The 15,116-nt window shown below is 46.0% G+C and overlaps 1 protein-coding gene across 5 annotated transcripts in view; it reads right to left on the minus strand.

Annotated features, from left to right (window-relative positions):
* Positions 1 to 15,116, minus strand: part of CLASP1 (cytoplasmic linker associated protein 1) — a 267,208-nt gene that overhangs the window by 3,499 nt on the left and 248,593 nt on the right. For all 5 annotated transcript variants that reach the window (XM_081143238.1, XM_081143235.1, XM_081143239.1 and 2 more), the window contains 2 exons: positions 10,363 to 10,569; positions 8,958 to 9,074 (listed from right to left, as the gene is read on the minus strand). In XM_081143238.1, the coding sequence (XP_080999364.1) occupies positions 8,958 to 9,074; positions 10,363 to 10,569 (324 nt within the window). The remainder of the gene's footprint in view (positions 1 to 8,957; positions 9,075 to 10,362; positions 10,570 to 15,116) is intronic.

A 15,116-nucleotide genomic window follows, 5' to 3' on the forward strand; every position in this document is an offset into this window, starting at 1 on the left:
AGCTGTTCCTTCCACCCCCACTTTGGCAGACTGAAACCCACGGAAGCTCGGGGCATCAGAGACCTATCTTGAAGGCCAACTCCACATGGCGGTTTCCCGTCTGCTCTCTTGGAAGCGCAGCCCTTCCTTTCCACTCCGTGGCACTCTCACCCCTCCTGCAACCTGGCACATGCCGCCTCCTGCGGCAGGTAGCAGTGGACTCCTCGCTGCTTTCGGCGCAGTCAGACCTCCCTGACACCAGACCCTGTGTCACTAAACAACAGCCCCTCCCATGGGTACGGAGCATTACAATGAGAGGGCTTTCACAGCTGAGTCCTCACCTGCTTTAACAGAAGTCCCCTTGAACCCTCAAGATAAGAAAAAGAACATGCAACACAGCAAGTTCTTAAATACTTACTGAATGCCACTAAGTTATGCCGATAATCTGCCAAATCATATTAAGAATTTACAGCTTTTGCAGAAGCAGATGCCCATGAAAATCTATGTAACACAGAGCTTGTAAGATTAAGGGAATTATGAAATATTTACTACCCACAGCCTTTTACCTGCCTTGCTCTAAACACACTGTGAAGTAAGACAACTGTCAGGCAGCCCAGGGAAGGAAGAGCTGACCTCCAGGGCCCATGAAGAGGTACTTGGGGTGGTGTGTGGTGCGGTGCAAGAGAAGGGCCCTCTGATGACCAGTGGGAACAGGAAGAGTAGCTACAGAGCTCCCAGCAGAGGCGAGCCTCCCGGCCCCAGCCAAGGTGCTCTGTCACGGACACGCAGAGGCTGAACGCCCTGCGGCCAGCATCCTGGAGCAGGCTGCTCGTGTTCACAGTCCGTCTCCGGTGCCTCCCACGCCAGTACCCACAGTGCTGTCTTCCTCTTCTCATCGGCAGCAGACTAGGTCAAGTTAACTCACACTCCCTATCAGTTTACTTTTCATTCCCCACCTTTTAAAATCTTAAAACTTTTAATATGTCAGTGCTACAATGAAAGTGCTATCACTTTACTCAGGATCCGAATGCTCTGAAGCTCAGTGTGACACCTCCGGGGCCAGCCGGGCTCAAGGGAAAGCCTGGGACACTAGACAACGCTGGCCAGAGGCTCCCCAGATTCAGCCAATTCTAGACCCAGCTTCACACTAACTAGCTATATGAGCTCAGGCAAAGCATTTTCTAAGCCTCAAAGCCTCCACCTGCAAAATGAAGAGAGCAACACTGCCAAGGTGCCTTCTGTCGCTCCTTTTTCAGAAAACGTGTCCTCTGAACACCCCTCTCCTATTTCACGCTGTCCTCCTGGTGCCTGCCCCCCCCCATGCAGCTCACCCCCACCCTGCCCAGCCCAGCCTGGTCCCACTTCCTCCAAGAGGTCTCTCCCTTTCCTCCTGCTCCGATGGGCCCAGGACGCAGCAATCAGAGCCTGTCCCAGCATTTCCCACAGGCCCGTCACCCCCGGGCTGCTATGTACGTTTCCCCGTGTGCCAACCCTGTGCCTCAGCTGCACGTTATGCTGCTTCAGGGCAGATAGGTTTTGCCTTTCTCACATGCCTTGGCATCATGTAGTGAAGAAAGCAGGTTCCCAACACAAACGTGCTGACTGAGTTTTTAAAACATAAAAAAGTATCTAGAAGATATTTCTATGTAATGCCAGTTAAAAACGAGTTACTAAAAACTGTTATACTTCTTTGCAACTCAGACCACTAGTGTACCACCCAGTGAGTGTAGAATACAACTGTAAGTACAAGGGAAAGGTGACAACAGAGTTAATGACATGTACATGTTTCACAGTCTGCAGGAGCTTTACACTGATTATCATGTTGGAGCCTTGCAAAAACCCTTCGAGGTAGGCAGAACAGGTTCTCCTATTTTAAAAATGAAAAAGCCGAGGTTCAGAAAGCTTGCTCATTAGCTGGTATAAATTCAAATTATACTGTTATAACTTTAGAATGTCAAACGCAATCCCCAGAGTAACTGTAATGAAAACACCTATAGAATATACACAGAAGGAAATGAGAAGGGAATTAAAAGAAGGGAATTAAAATATTTTAGTACAAAAAGCAAACAGACACAAAAGAAGACAGTAATGCAGAAAATGAGGGACAATAAAAGCTTTAAGGCATATAGAAAACAAATACTAAAATGCTAGAAGTCTGTCTCCTTTGTCAGTAGTTACTTATATGTAAATGGGTTAAACTCTCCAATCAAAGGACAGAGACTGGCAGAGTGGACAGAAAAACATGATTCAACTCTGCTGTCTACAAAAAAACCCTTACTTTAGATTCAAGGACACAAACAGGTTGAAAGTGAAAGGATGGAAAAGATATTCCATGCAAACAGTAACCAAGAGCACAGGGTAGCTATACTAATATCAGATGAAATAGACTTTAAATAAAAAAAAGTTACAAGAGACAAAGAAGGACATTATATATTAATAAAAGATCAATACAGCCCGGCCGGGAGTGGCTCAGCGGTTGAGCGTCGACCTGGGATCCAGGCGATCGGGGTTCGATTCCCAGTCAGGGCACATGCCCAATTGTGGGCTTGATCAATAACTCCCTCATCATTGATGTTTCTGTCTCTCCCTCTCCTTTCCTCTTTCTGAAATCAATAAAGATATATTTTTTTTTAAAAAAATCAATACAGCAAAAACATAATTATGAACACTTATGCATCTAATAACATGATATCAAATATAAAGTAAAAATGGACAGAACTGAAGGGAGAAACAGTTTTACAATAATAGTTGGAGACTTTAATACCCCACTCTTAATAATGGAAAGAACCAGAAAGAAAATAAAAGACTTAAACAATGCAATGAGCCAATTATATCTATACAGAACATCCTACCCAACAACAACAGAATATACATTCTTTTCAAATGCACATGGAACATTCTCCAGGACAGACTATATGTTATGACACAAACTCACTCTTAAGAGATTTTACTTATTGATTTTTTTTTTTTTTTTTGAGAACTAGAGGGGAAAGGGGGAGGGAAGAGAGACGGGTGGGGGGGGAGGAGATAGAAAACATCGATTTGTTGTTCCACTTATTTATGTATTCATTGACTGATTCTTTTATGTGCCCTGACTGGGGATCGGATCCACAACCTTGGTGTATTGGGATGATGCACTAACCAACTAACCTACTGAGATAGGGCCTTAACAGATTTTAAAACATACGTTTCATTCAAAGTGTCTTCTCTGGACACAATGAATGAAGCTAGAAATCAATAACAAAAAGAAAACCAACCCCCTCTCCTCCAAATCTGTAGATATTTTTTCCATTGCTTCTCTGAGAGAGTGGAAGGGGGAGAGGGGGAGAGAGAGAGAGAAACATTGATGTGAGAGAGACACATCAATTGGTTGCCTCCTGCATGGGCCCAGGACCAGGGCCAGGGATCAAGCCTATAACCAACGTACATGACATTAGCTGGAATCGAATTCGGGACCCTTCAGTCTGTAGACCAATGCTCTAACCACTGAGCCAAACTGGCTAAGACTGAACACACTTTTAAACCACTAAAGATCAAAGAAGAAATCACAAAGGAAATTAAAAAATACCTTGAAACAATGAAATGAAAACACAACATATCAAAACTTATGAGACACACCAAAAGCAGTGCAAAGAGGGATATTTACCACTATAAATGCTTGTATTAAAAAAGATCTCATAACAACAACATAACTTTACATCTTAAGGAACTAGAAAAAGAATAAACTAAACCCAAAGCTAGTAGAATGAAGGAAATAATAAAGATTAGAGCAGAAAGAAATGTAACAAAAATAGAGAAAAATCAATGAAACCAAAAGTTGATTCTTAAAAAAAAAAAATAAACGAAATTGACAAACCTTTAGCTAAGCTCATTAAAAAAAAGAGAGATGATTTGAATTATTAAAGTCAGAAATGAATGGGTGTACATTACTACTGATTCTACCCAAACCAAAATGATTACAAGAGAATGCTATAAAATAATGTACACCATCAAATTAAGATAAGTAGATAAAACGGACAATTTCCTGGAAACACAAAACCTACTAAGACAGAAACATGGAGAGAAATTGAACGGACCTGTAACTAGTAAGGAGATTAAATTGCAATAAAAAAATCTCCTGACAAAGAAAAGACCAGATGGCTTCACTTCAAATGTTCTACCAAACATTTAGAAAACTAACACAATCCTCTTCAAACATTTCCAGAAAATGAAAGAGAAAAAAACACCTTCAAACTCATGTTATGAGGTCAACACTGTTCTGGTACCAAAGCCAGACAAAGACATTACAAGAATACTACAGCATCCCTTATGAACACTGATGCAAAAATCTTCAAGAAAAGACTAACAAACAGTATTCGGCAGCATATTAAAAAGGTTATACAGCTTCGCTGGGTGTGGCTCAAGGGTTGAGCATCCACCTAGGATCCAGGAGATCCCGGTCCGATTCCCGGTCAGAGTACATGCCCGAGTTCCGGGCTTGATCCTCAGTGGGGGGCATGCAGGAGGCAGCCGATCAATGACTCTCATCATTGGTGTTTCTCTCTCTCTCCTCCTTTACTCTCTCTGAAATCAATAAAGATATGTTAATAAAAAAAAAAAAAAAAAGGTTATACAACATAACCGAGTGGGATACATTCCTGAAATGCAAGGATGGTCCAACATATAAAAATTGATAAATATTGTATATCACATTAACAGAAAGAAAAAAACCCCCCACACGATTATCTTAATTGATGCAGAAAAAGTATTTGACAAAATTCAATACATTTTCATGATAAAAATACTCAACACACTAGAAAGAGAAGGAAACTACCTCAACATATCCAAAGCAATATATGAAAAGCCCACAGTGAACATTATGCTTAATGGTGAAAGACAAAGCCTTTCCTCTGAGACTGGGAACTAGGCAAGAATGCCTGCTTTTACCAATTCTACTCACTACAGAACTGTAAGTTCCAGCTAGAGCAATTAGGCAGGAAAAGAGATGAAAGGCATTCACATTGGAAAGGAAGAAGTAAAATTATCTTTGTTTGCAGATGATCTTATATGTAGATAATCCAAAAGATTCTACACAAAAAAGTTAAGACTAACAAACAAATTCAGCAAAGTAGCAGGATACAAAAAAAAATCAATGAGCAAAAACCAGTTGCATTTCTATACACTAACAATGAATGGAAAATTAAAATATTTCCATTTCCAAAAACATCAAAAAGAATAAAATACTTATGAATTAACTAAACCTAGAAAGTGAAAAGACCTGTAAAATGTTGCTAAAAGTAATTAAAGACATATAAATAAAAAAGACACCCAATGTTCATGAATTGGAAGACAATATTGTTATGATGTCAATAGGACCCCCCAAAGCTATCTAGAATCAATAAAATCCCTATCAAAATCCCAATGAGGTTTTTGCAGAAATGAAAAATCAACCCTAAATTGGGGAATCTCAATAAACCCCAAACCCAAATAAATGATCTAGAAAAAGAACAAAGCTGAAGGACTCACCCTTCTGATTTCAAAACTTACTACAAAGCTACAGTAATCAAAACACACAGAGTGCTACTGTCATAAAGACAGACATATAGACCAATGGAACAGAACAGAGAGCCCAGAAATAAACCCTCACATATGTGGTCAGATGATTTTTGACAAGGGTGCCAAGATCATTCAATGAAAAAAGGGTAGTCTTTTCAACAAATGGTATTGAGAAAACTGAATATCCACAGGCAAAAGAATGAAGTTAGACCCTTACCTAACACCTACACAAGAATTAACTCAAAATGGATCAGAGACCTGTGTGTAAGAGCTAAAATTATAAAACTCTTAGAAGAAAACATAGGGCAAAAGCTTCAAAACACTGGATTTGGAATGATTTCTTGGATATGACACCAAAAGAACACCAACAAAAACAGTAACAGAAAAATTAAACTTCATGAAAATTTAGAAACTTTGTACATAAAAAGACATGGAATTATATCCAGAATATATAGAGAACTTCTAAAACTCAACAATAACAAAAACCAAACAATCCAATTCAAAAAAGGGCGAAGGAATTGAATAGAATAGACATTTCTCCAAAGAAAATAGACAACTGGCCAGCAAGCATATAAAAAGATTGTCAACTCACCAATCATTAAGAAAATGCAAATCAAAATAACGATACACCACCTCACACCAGTTGTTAGGAAAGCTACTATCAAAAAGAGAATAACAAGTGTCAGCTAGGATGTGGAGAAACTGGAACCCTTGTTCACTCTGGGTGGGAATGTCAAATGGTGTAGCCACTGGAGAAACGGTTTGGCAGTTATTATATGATCTAGTAATTCCACTCCTGGGTATATACTCAGAAGAATTGAAAACAGGGTGTCAAAGAAATATCTGTACACCTATGTTCATAGCAGTATTATTCACAATTGCCAAAGGTGTAAACCAATCAAATGTGAATTACCAAGAAATAACCAAAATGTTGTTATTTGGTTATTTACAACAAACTGGATATTATTCAGCCTTAAGAAGGAAATTCTGACACATGCTTCAACCTAAGCCAGTCACAAAAAGACAGACACTGTATGATTCCACTTTTATGAGGCACCTGAGTAGTCAAATTCATAGACACAGAAAGTAGAATGGTGGTTCCCAGGGGCTGGGGGTGCAGAGGCGGGGACGGATGGGGAGTTACTAGTTAATGGGTAGAACTTCAGAGTTCTGAAGGTGGATGGTGGTGATGGCTGCCCAACAACATGAATGCACTTAGTGAGCTGCGCACTTGAAATGGCTAAGAAAGTTTTATGTTATGTATATTTTATCACGGTTTAAAAAAATTGAGAAAAAGAGAAAAGAAAGCTTGCTCAGGGTCATACAGCTAGTGAGTTGGGGGCAGAGACCAGAAGGCAGGCTGCCACAGCAGTGGGACACTTCACAAAATGTACCCACAGGGTCCTTCCTGGTCCTTGCATCAGGCCTTCTGCTACAGAACCTGACAGCATTAAGGCCAGTTAGGCAGGCGGTTCCGGGAGGCCCGGGTCCACAAGGAAACAGAAAGCCAAGACTCGATTCTGTTTCTGGTCTAGGAGATGACTGTACCATGTTCTCTCCGCTACACTTTTTCTGAAGGGGGGTTGTTTCTTTGTTTTACGAGATGTGTATTTGAGTCTACAAAGTTTATATTAACATACCAGAGTTATCACATCTAAAAATTGTGAAGACTAGATGAACTGGCTACCAAACCAGAAGGGTGTTAAGCCCAGCCCCTAAGCCCTCTGACTGAAGCTGTAGCTGGGGGAGGGGAAATACTGGCTCCCGCTCAGGACGTGGGCCCCTGGCCCAAGGCCACCACTGAGGGGCGGCAGCAGGGGCGACTGCAGGACAGGGATGAGAACACCTGCATTTCCTCAGCTCCTTATTAGACGGGCCAAATGAGATGAGGGACAGCTCCCTTACTCAGGAAGGCAGGAAGTACCAGACAAAACCAAGGTCTAATATTAACTGGGGATGAGTTTTCTGTTTTATAAATCCAACTCCCTTTGTGAACATGTCTTCTAGATCAGTCAACCAGGAGCCACCTACAGACCCCTGATAGAAGCAAGGAGAGTTTTGGAAGGCTCCTGGCCCAGCACACTGCTGGGACTCTCGGCCCAGTACTTTCCAGGTGGTCAGGAAAGGATCAGTGAGGAGGCTTCGCAGGAGCAGAGGGGAACGGAGAAACTGGAATGGAAGCAGGAGCAGCAGTCTCCAAACCACTCATCCACATCTGCCTCCCTCACATCTCCAACCCCAATGCCCATTTGTTTGCAAGGATAGTGGGTCTCAACCAGGGGCTATTTGTCCCCTATGGGATACCTGGCCGTGTGTGGAGACTGTAGTGAGTCACAAGTGAGGAGTGGGGTGGCAGTCAGGGACACTGATAAATTTCCTACAACGCACAGGACCCCCCCCCCCGCCTCCACACATGGTCTGAAGTGTCAACAGTGCTGAGGGTCCCACAAGCCATGCTCTGGACAAAGGCGGTCAGAGCCAGCTTTGCCCAGAACTCTGAGAGAGCAAGACTCATGCTGTGATGCTCCCAACTGTGTCAAAGGAACAGTGCAATTTGAAAATAAATGGGGCGTCAGTTGCTGATTCTTTCTTTCATAAGGAGCAAGGCCAGATGCTTCTAGCTTCATGCTCTTTAAATCACACCACTGACAGGGCACTTCCCCACAGGCAGTCCGGGAATAGGCTCTTCTCCACGGAGGTCTCCAAGGCACACCCGGTCTCCCACTCTTGCCTCTCCTACCGGAGCCTGGAGGTTTCTACCTGCTCTCACGTGGCAACTTCATCAGATCGGAGATTATTTTTAAACCAATAAGCACTCTAGGCAATTTCATTTTCAATGAGCCAACAGTCTTTTTTTTCTATTTTCTGTCTGATTATAAAATACTGTTAAAGAAACGTGAGAGGCAGCTAGTAAGTTAAATCCTGGCTTCTGGAGTTAAGATCACTGTGTGCTCTTGGGCAGGTTAAATGCAGGATCTGTCCTTATCCCACAGGGATGTTGTCATGAATAAATGAGTCGACAAACACGGAGGGCAGGACTTGTCGGGCACAAGGCGAGAGTCAGCCATCAGTACTACAGATGCCCATTAGGAACCCAGATCCCACTCAGCAACCTGTTAAGCTAGCAGGTAGATTTCCTTAGTGTTTCTGTGAAAGACGATGAGCTGGCTTCTAAACAAAGTCATCTTCCCTTTGGGAATAAACTAGAAGCTCAAAGGTATTTCAAAAACAGGAGTTACAACAGACCACGCTGTAACTTAAAGTGACTTCACTACATAGTTGGTCATTTTTATCTTTAGGAAAATACTTTTAGAGAAAGGCGGCCCAACTACAACACACATAATGAGCAAAGCCTGTCTGGAGTTCAGAGCTGCAAATAGCGAATTTCTGACAAGCTGGCAGGGCCCAGGTGTGCACATCTGTTCACGAAACACGATACATACCTTGCTCCCCGTGAGCTGTGCAAGGTGAGGTTTCAGCTCTTCTCCGATTACGGAATAAATTGCTACTAAGCAAAACACACTGGCCTTCCGCACGCTACTCTCAGTGTTGTCATAACCCTACAGAGTCGGAGGAGACATAGAAAAGAAACGAGATCAAAGATTTGCTTCACAGCCAGTATTTCATCAACATTCCCACAAGTGCCCTTAGAGTTCAACCTTGGACTTGTCAAAAAGAATCAGGATATAACTTATCTCTGCACCTGAACCCAGAGAGCTTTCACCCCAGGGAGGCTGGTGGGCTGTGGGCCACCCTGCCGCCCAGGGCTGCTTTACAGGCATGGCCATAGCAGTGTCACTCGAGAAGAATCGTGACAGGCAGAATGAGAAAAGGAAGTCAGGGGAGACAATCACCTGCTTCCTTCCTACTTGTCCCAATGGTAAAACAAATTTCATGTGTAAAAATCCCTTTAAAGAAATGAGAACGACATCACGCACTCTCATGCCTGGTCCCACAGCCTGACATCAGTTAGCACCTGCTACAGCTGGACCTCAACCTACCCACCGACCTCATCCCCACCCCACACCCTAATGGAACTACCTGCTGTTCTCCAAACAGACCCTAGGGTTTCCCAGCCATTGTCGTTACCTCTGCCTGGAGTAATCTAGTCCTCATGCCCAGCAAACAGCAGCACTACACATGACGCTGACTTCTCTCTACCTCTCCCCACCGAAATCTCTCCTCTCCAGGACCCCACTCGACCTCACCTCACCTCACCGGTGAGCCCTTCTCTCTCCTCCTCTGACCTCACAGCCATCAGCTTGCACCTCCCTGCCGTAACCCAGCATACAGCGCCAGCATCTCCACCTGTCCCCGGGCTGTGTGGTGTCCCACCACAGGCTGAGTGAGAATCCCCGAGGCTGTGCCGAACAGTGGAGGGCCATCTTATTTCTCAGGGCCTGTCTCACACTTAAAAGGATTTCAATCAGCATTTGCTGGACATGTGAGAGCAAGGACCACCATCTGATTTTGCATCCCATGGACTGCCTGCCCAGGGCTGGGGCCCACAGATGTGCAATAAGGGTTTGTTTAAGGAATGAACAACAAAAATGATCAAAATATGTTTACAGTAAACAGTTCATTCTGTGAGCTGCTGCAGTTCCTCGCTGCAGGGAACACCTCCTTGCTGCACCCAGAGGAGAGTGGACTGGGAGACAAAGAAAAGGCGTGAGGCAGGGACGCCATACAGCTGCTAGGTCCTGAAACTCAGGCCACCCACTGGCCGTTTCTCCCTACCCAGCTGCAAGTGCACGGAAGGAGTAAAGTCTCCACATCACTTGAGGTGCAGAGCCACACTGCTCCCCACCTCCCAGCCTATGCAAGCACCACCCCACACCGAAGGCCTACCTGCAGCAAGCCTGGGATGATGTCAGCTAGGAGCTGCAGCAGGGACTCCCGGGCAATCCTCTCCACGACCTTGGTCTGCATCTTGATGGCAGCAAGATTGATGGGGTAGTCAGCTGTCTGGATGATGGGGCAAAGGACTTTGATGCACTGCTCAGGGTGGATGGAGCTGGCCAGAGTGGATGCGGCTTCCTCGGCAGCCCTCACCACCTGAAACACAGGGTCCCCCAGCAAGTGAGTGCCACGCACCGAGAGGAGTGCTGCCTGATTCCAGAGACCCAACAACAGACTTCATTTACCGCTGCCCGGCAGCTGGCAATTCCTCAGGCTAATTTTGTTCAAGAAGTTAAAAGCAAAGTGGTGTAAAGGGTACTTTTACAGGAGTGTGAGGACACGGGAAGGCAGGTATAGGGGATTTGGGCAGAGACCTTAGAAAAGTGGTTCTCTGAGCACGGCCTCCCCACCCCACCATAGCAGCACCACATCCTGAGAACTTGTCAGGAAGGCAGCTTCTAAGGGCCTCTGGACCTGCTGAATCAGACTGTGGGCAGGGCCAGCAGGCTGTTTCAAGCTCTCCGAGATTCTTATGTGCAGGTACATCTGAGAGTCTGCCCTAGGAGATAGGACCTGAAAACAGAAATGCTCTCCAATGGCCTGTGGGCCCCAGGATGGAAATACCTGGAGAGAAGCCTGGAAGGAAGTCAGTGACCTCAACATTCAAGTTTCCATGGAGGTGCCAGCTGCAGAGAGGTTTCCTGAGCAGCCTCCTGTGGAAGCTGCTTGTCCAGGAATCTGTGCTCACGTGAGTGACTCAAGATCTCTGAAGGGGTCCCGGTGTACTGAGACACACGAAGTCATGTTCTCTAGTCACAAGAAGGGCCACAGACACTCTGTGATAAAGGTGGGAGCCAAATGCAAAACCCAAAGGAAAGGAAGAGCAGAAGCTTGGGCTCAGAGAGCTGGAAACAAATCCCAGCCACACCATTCACACATTAACCCCACTACCTCATCTGTAAAAACAGGTCATGTGAGGAGGGATCCAGATATACTAGTCAGTAAATGACAGTGACTGCTATTAATGGCAAGAAATACATACATAAATGATATATGAAGGCACGAAGCTATAAACAGGTATGCGTTTTCTTTTTTTTCCTCTCTTTTTTTAAAAAATATATCTTTATTGATTTCAGAGAGAGGAAAGGAGAGGGAGAGAGAGAGAGAGAAACATCAATGATGAGAGAGTCATTGATTGAGCCCGGGCATGTGCCCTGACCGGGAATCGAACCCCAATCGCCTGGATCCTAGGTCGATGCTCAACCACTGAGCCACGCCCGGCAGGGCAGGTACGCACTTTCTTACAAGATACAGCGACAATCCAGCACATTTATCCTGGTGCCAGCCCTGCACTGGACACTCTGTCAGGCTCCTCTCTGCTTTGTGTGCTACTACTCAGAACAACTCCGAAGTCCCCAGCAAGGCTGGGCACGCGCCAGGTGTCCAGCGCTTACTGGTGGACGATATCATTCCCTTGTCTGCTCGAGGACTGTTCTGTTTAAGGAAGCTCTACCTTCCTGAATTCTCAGTCACGTTTCTTTCCTGTTGGGGACCTTCTGAACCTTCTCTGGGAGGACCAGATAGCTCCTTAAGGCACTGACCAAAGGCCAAGTGTCTCATCAAGTCAGATCACTCCTCACCCCCATCACCTGGCCAGCATGCTCATGGACACGATGCATACACCTGTGTTATGCATTAATCCTTTCAAGAGCCAAATGGAGACCCAGGTCAGTATGGTTCAAGGACAAATATTGTATACATGTGAGAAGAGAGGTGTTAAGAACATTCAAGATTTGTCTGTGCTTCTTATATACATGAAAGGTCAGGCTTTGCTGCAAAGCACAGAGAGAAGTAATTATTATTTAAGAGTCACATCCTACCCTCAAGCTCATACGATTCTTAAGATTTTCAAAGCCTGAGCAGTTTTTTTCTCACTACTCCTCTCCCTGCCTTTCACTTGTGCATTCAGTCAGTCCCATGTGTCAGGGACTGAGCTCAGAGCTCAGACCAGAGGTGAGGACAGCAGGCCCCGGCCTTGCCCGCAGGGTGATGGGCAGGTGGGAGTGGTCCACACACAGGGCAGCGTGAGGGTGCAAAGGCCCAAAAATGGCAGCTGAGGGCTGGATGGTGAGTCTGCTCCCTTGTAGTTGGCAGGGATTGGGTGGAGGAAGGTGGTGAGGGATGGGAGTAGAATGGCTGTCTGCAGAGGGATTCTCTTGTGTTCTGCAGGATTCTTCCAGCTCAGGGCTCTCGGCCCTACACAGCCAGCCCAGCCTGCCTCTGCGCCTCCACAGCAAGCCAGTGATTCGAGCTGGCCACAGCAGATCCAGCCTTTCCATGCACCTCAATGTAAGCATGTAGGCTTCCCTGTCACAAGCATTAACTCAGTCACATCTGTGGCACATCACTCTATTTAATGTAACACATGGAAATGAGAGTATTTAAAAGACACCCACTGGCAGTTTTTCTTGCCAACTCAATCTCCTGCAGAGAGCAGCTTTTCCTACACAGGTTCCCCGAAAGTACAGTGCCATTTGGCCCTGGTGTGCACACATGACCTTTGTCCCTTTACCCCAAGAAAGGCGGCACACCCAGGGTTGCATGGCACATTCTCAACCTCAAAGGGCAGTGCCACAAACCTCAGCTCAACCCTCTGGCGAGACAATTGGTCTGAGCCACAATTTTTAAAAACTCTAAAACGAGGATTTAAAAATACCTATTTTTATCCTGGCTGGGCAGCTCAGATGGTCAGAGCAACGGCCCAATATCCCAAGGTTGCGGGTCTGATCCCGTCAGGGCACACCCAAGAATCAACCAGTGATGCATAAATAGGTGCAACACACTGACATCTCTCTTTCTAAAATCAATAAAAACCCCTAATTTGACAGTTATTTGGATTAAGAGAGGTACATAAATGGTCGTGGCTATGACACATGTGCCTTGCCGAAGGAACAATCCAGAAGCGGGGCTTGGCAGCAGAGACAGCCACTAACCTGGGAGCTCAGGGGCTGCAGAGAGCAGAGTTCTGTCCAGAGGACACCTGCTGCCTGGTCTACTGCCCATGTCGAGTGGGTGCCGCTCCCACAATCCTTCTAAAATGCTACCCTGGTGACCACATCCATGTTCCTCAATCAGCATGGGAGGCCAACAAGGCCTGGCTTCGGCTGGTCCTCCTGGTTGAGCTTTTAGCCCTGTCTTCCCACTGTGCCCAGGCAATGCCTAGCTGAGGGAGCGCCATGCACTAGCCTGGCCAGCCACACCTCAGTGCCCATCTAGTCCCTGCAGTCCTCCTGAATGTCGCTCCCGCATGTCCTTCACCTGGCTGGGCCCAGATGCCCCTCAGGACCCACTTGCTTCAGCAGAACCACAGGAGGCCTCTGCATACCCTGGGTGTCCCACTTAGACATCCTGCTGAAGGTGTTTCTCCCACCAGACTGATAGCTCCGTGAGGGCAAGCTCCACCTTGGACACTGTTCTAGCCCCCACGTCCAGCACAGTACACGTCTAGTGTACGTTAGGTACAGGATAAATGTCTGTCAGACTAACTTTCCCCTGGAGCATGCATTTTTAAAGTGCTCATGGCTGGCGGAGTTGCTGGGCATGCCTCCCTGGTCTGCATTCACACACTCTAGCTAAGAAGGGAGCCACATATCTATCAATGACCAATGTGAGCCTTGGGAAATCACCTGCAGAAGGTCCCATTCTGGGTGACATACTGGAAAGAGGACACAGATCTGTTCCTCGGAAAAAAGACTTTAGTTCAGGTGAGCTTCCTACAGCAGTGCTGTTTGAAGAGGGCAGCACATTTCCTAGAAAAGCTCCATCATGCAGCGAACTACCCAGGACGAGGCATTCTTCCTCTCGGCTCATGCACGCTCTCTGAAACCAATGTCTTCCGACTGGAAGAAATCACTGTGAAACGCACCAGCCAGAAAGCTGAGTAATACCAACCGAGGGAACTCTGGGCCTTAGCTCTTAAACGTGGAAGACAAGGATGAGAAAACAGCGAATGCTTCACAGACGAGCGGAGTTAGAAAACGGTGATGCACAGCAAGAGACACTTAAGATTCCAGCAGGAGACCAGCGGCTCTGTGGTAGAGAGACATGGGCTTTGGGGACAGATGGGATTCAAGTCCTAGCAGTGTCCCTAACGGTCACGACAGGGGCAAACTAACCCCCATGGCAGGTCGCAGGAGTGCTATGAGCACGACCAGACAAGGGAGTAGCTGCCAGGTTCACGGCAAGTGCTGTCACAAGGTCCTTCCCTCTCCTCCAGTCATTCAGGTCACAGTTAAGTTACCCTGCAGCGAGCTGCTGCAGAAACAGGCGGCTTCAGATCTACGGAGCTCACGCCTGAACCTGAGGAGAACTTCCTTTTACAAACTCTGGAGTCCCAGATGTCACCTGCGTGAAGCAGCTAATCAATGCCCCCAACGTAAGGAGGTTTTCTGAGAAGGCCAGAAAGTGAAATGCAGAAGCTTCACTTCCAGATGTGAGTGGGAGGCACTCCCTCTCGCTTCGGTGCAGGACAGATTCCCAGGACAGACGGTTTTTGGCAAGGCAGGTCAGTGTTCCTGACTTCCCTCCACATGCCAAACCTCCGGCTTCTGGCAAGCTGCCCGAGTCAGGGTGAACTTTAGGTTTTGCCCCTGTGTTCTATGTAACATAAGAAGCAAAGATTAGAAATGTAAGCACACAGAGGG

This window comes from Miniopterus schreibersii, assembly GCF_964146895.1.
Source record: "Miniopterus schreibersii genome assembly, chromosome: 7".
Taxonomy (NCBI): Eukaryota; Metazoa; Chordata; class Mammalia; order Chiroptera; family Miniopteridae; genus Miniopterus; species Miniopterus schreibersii.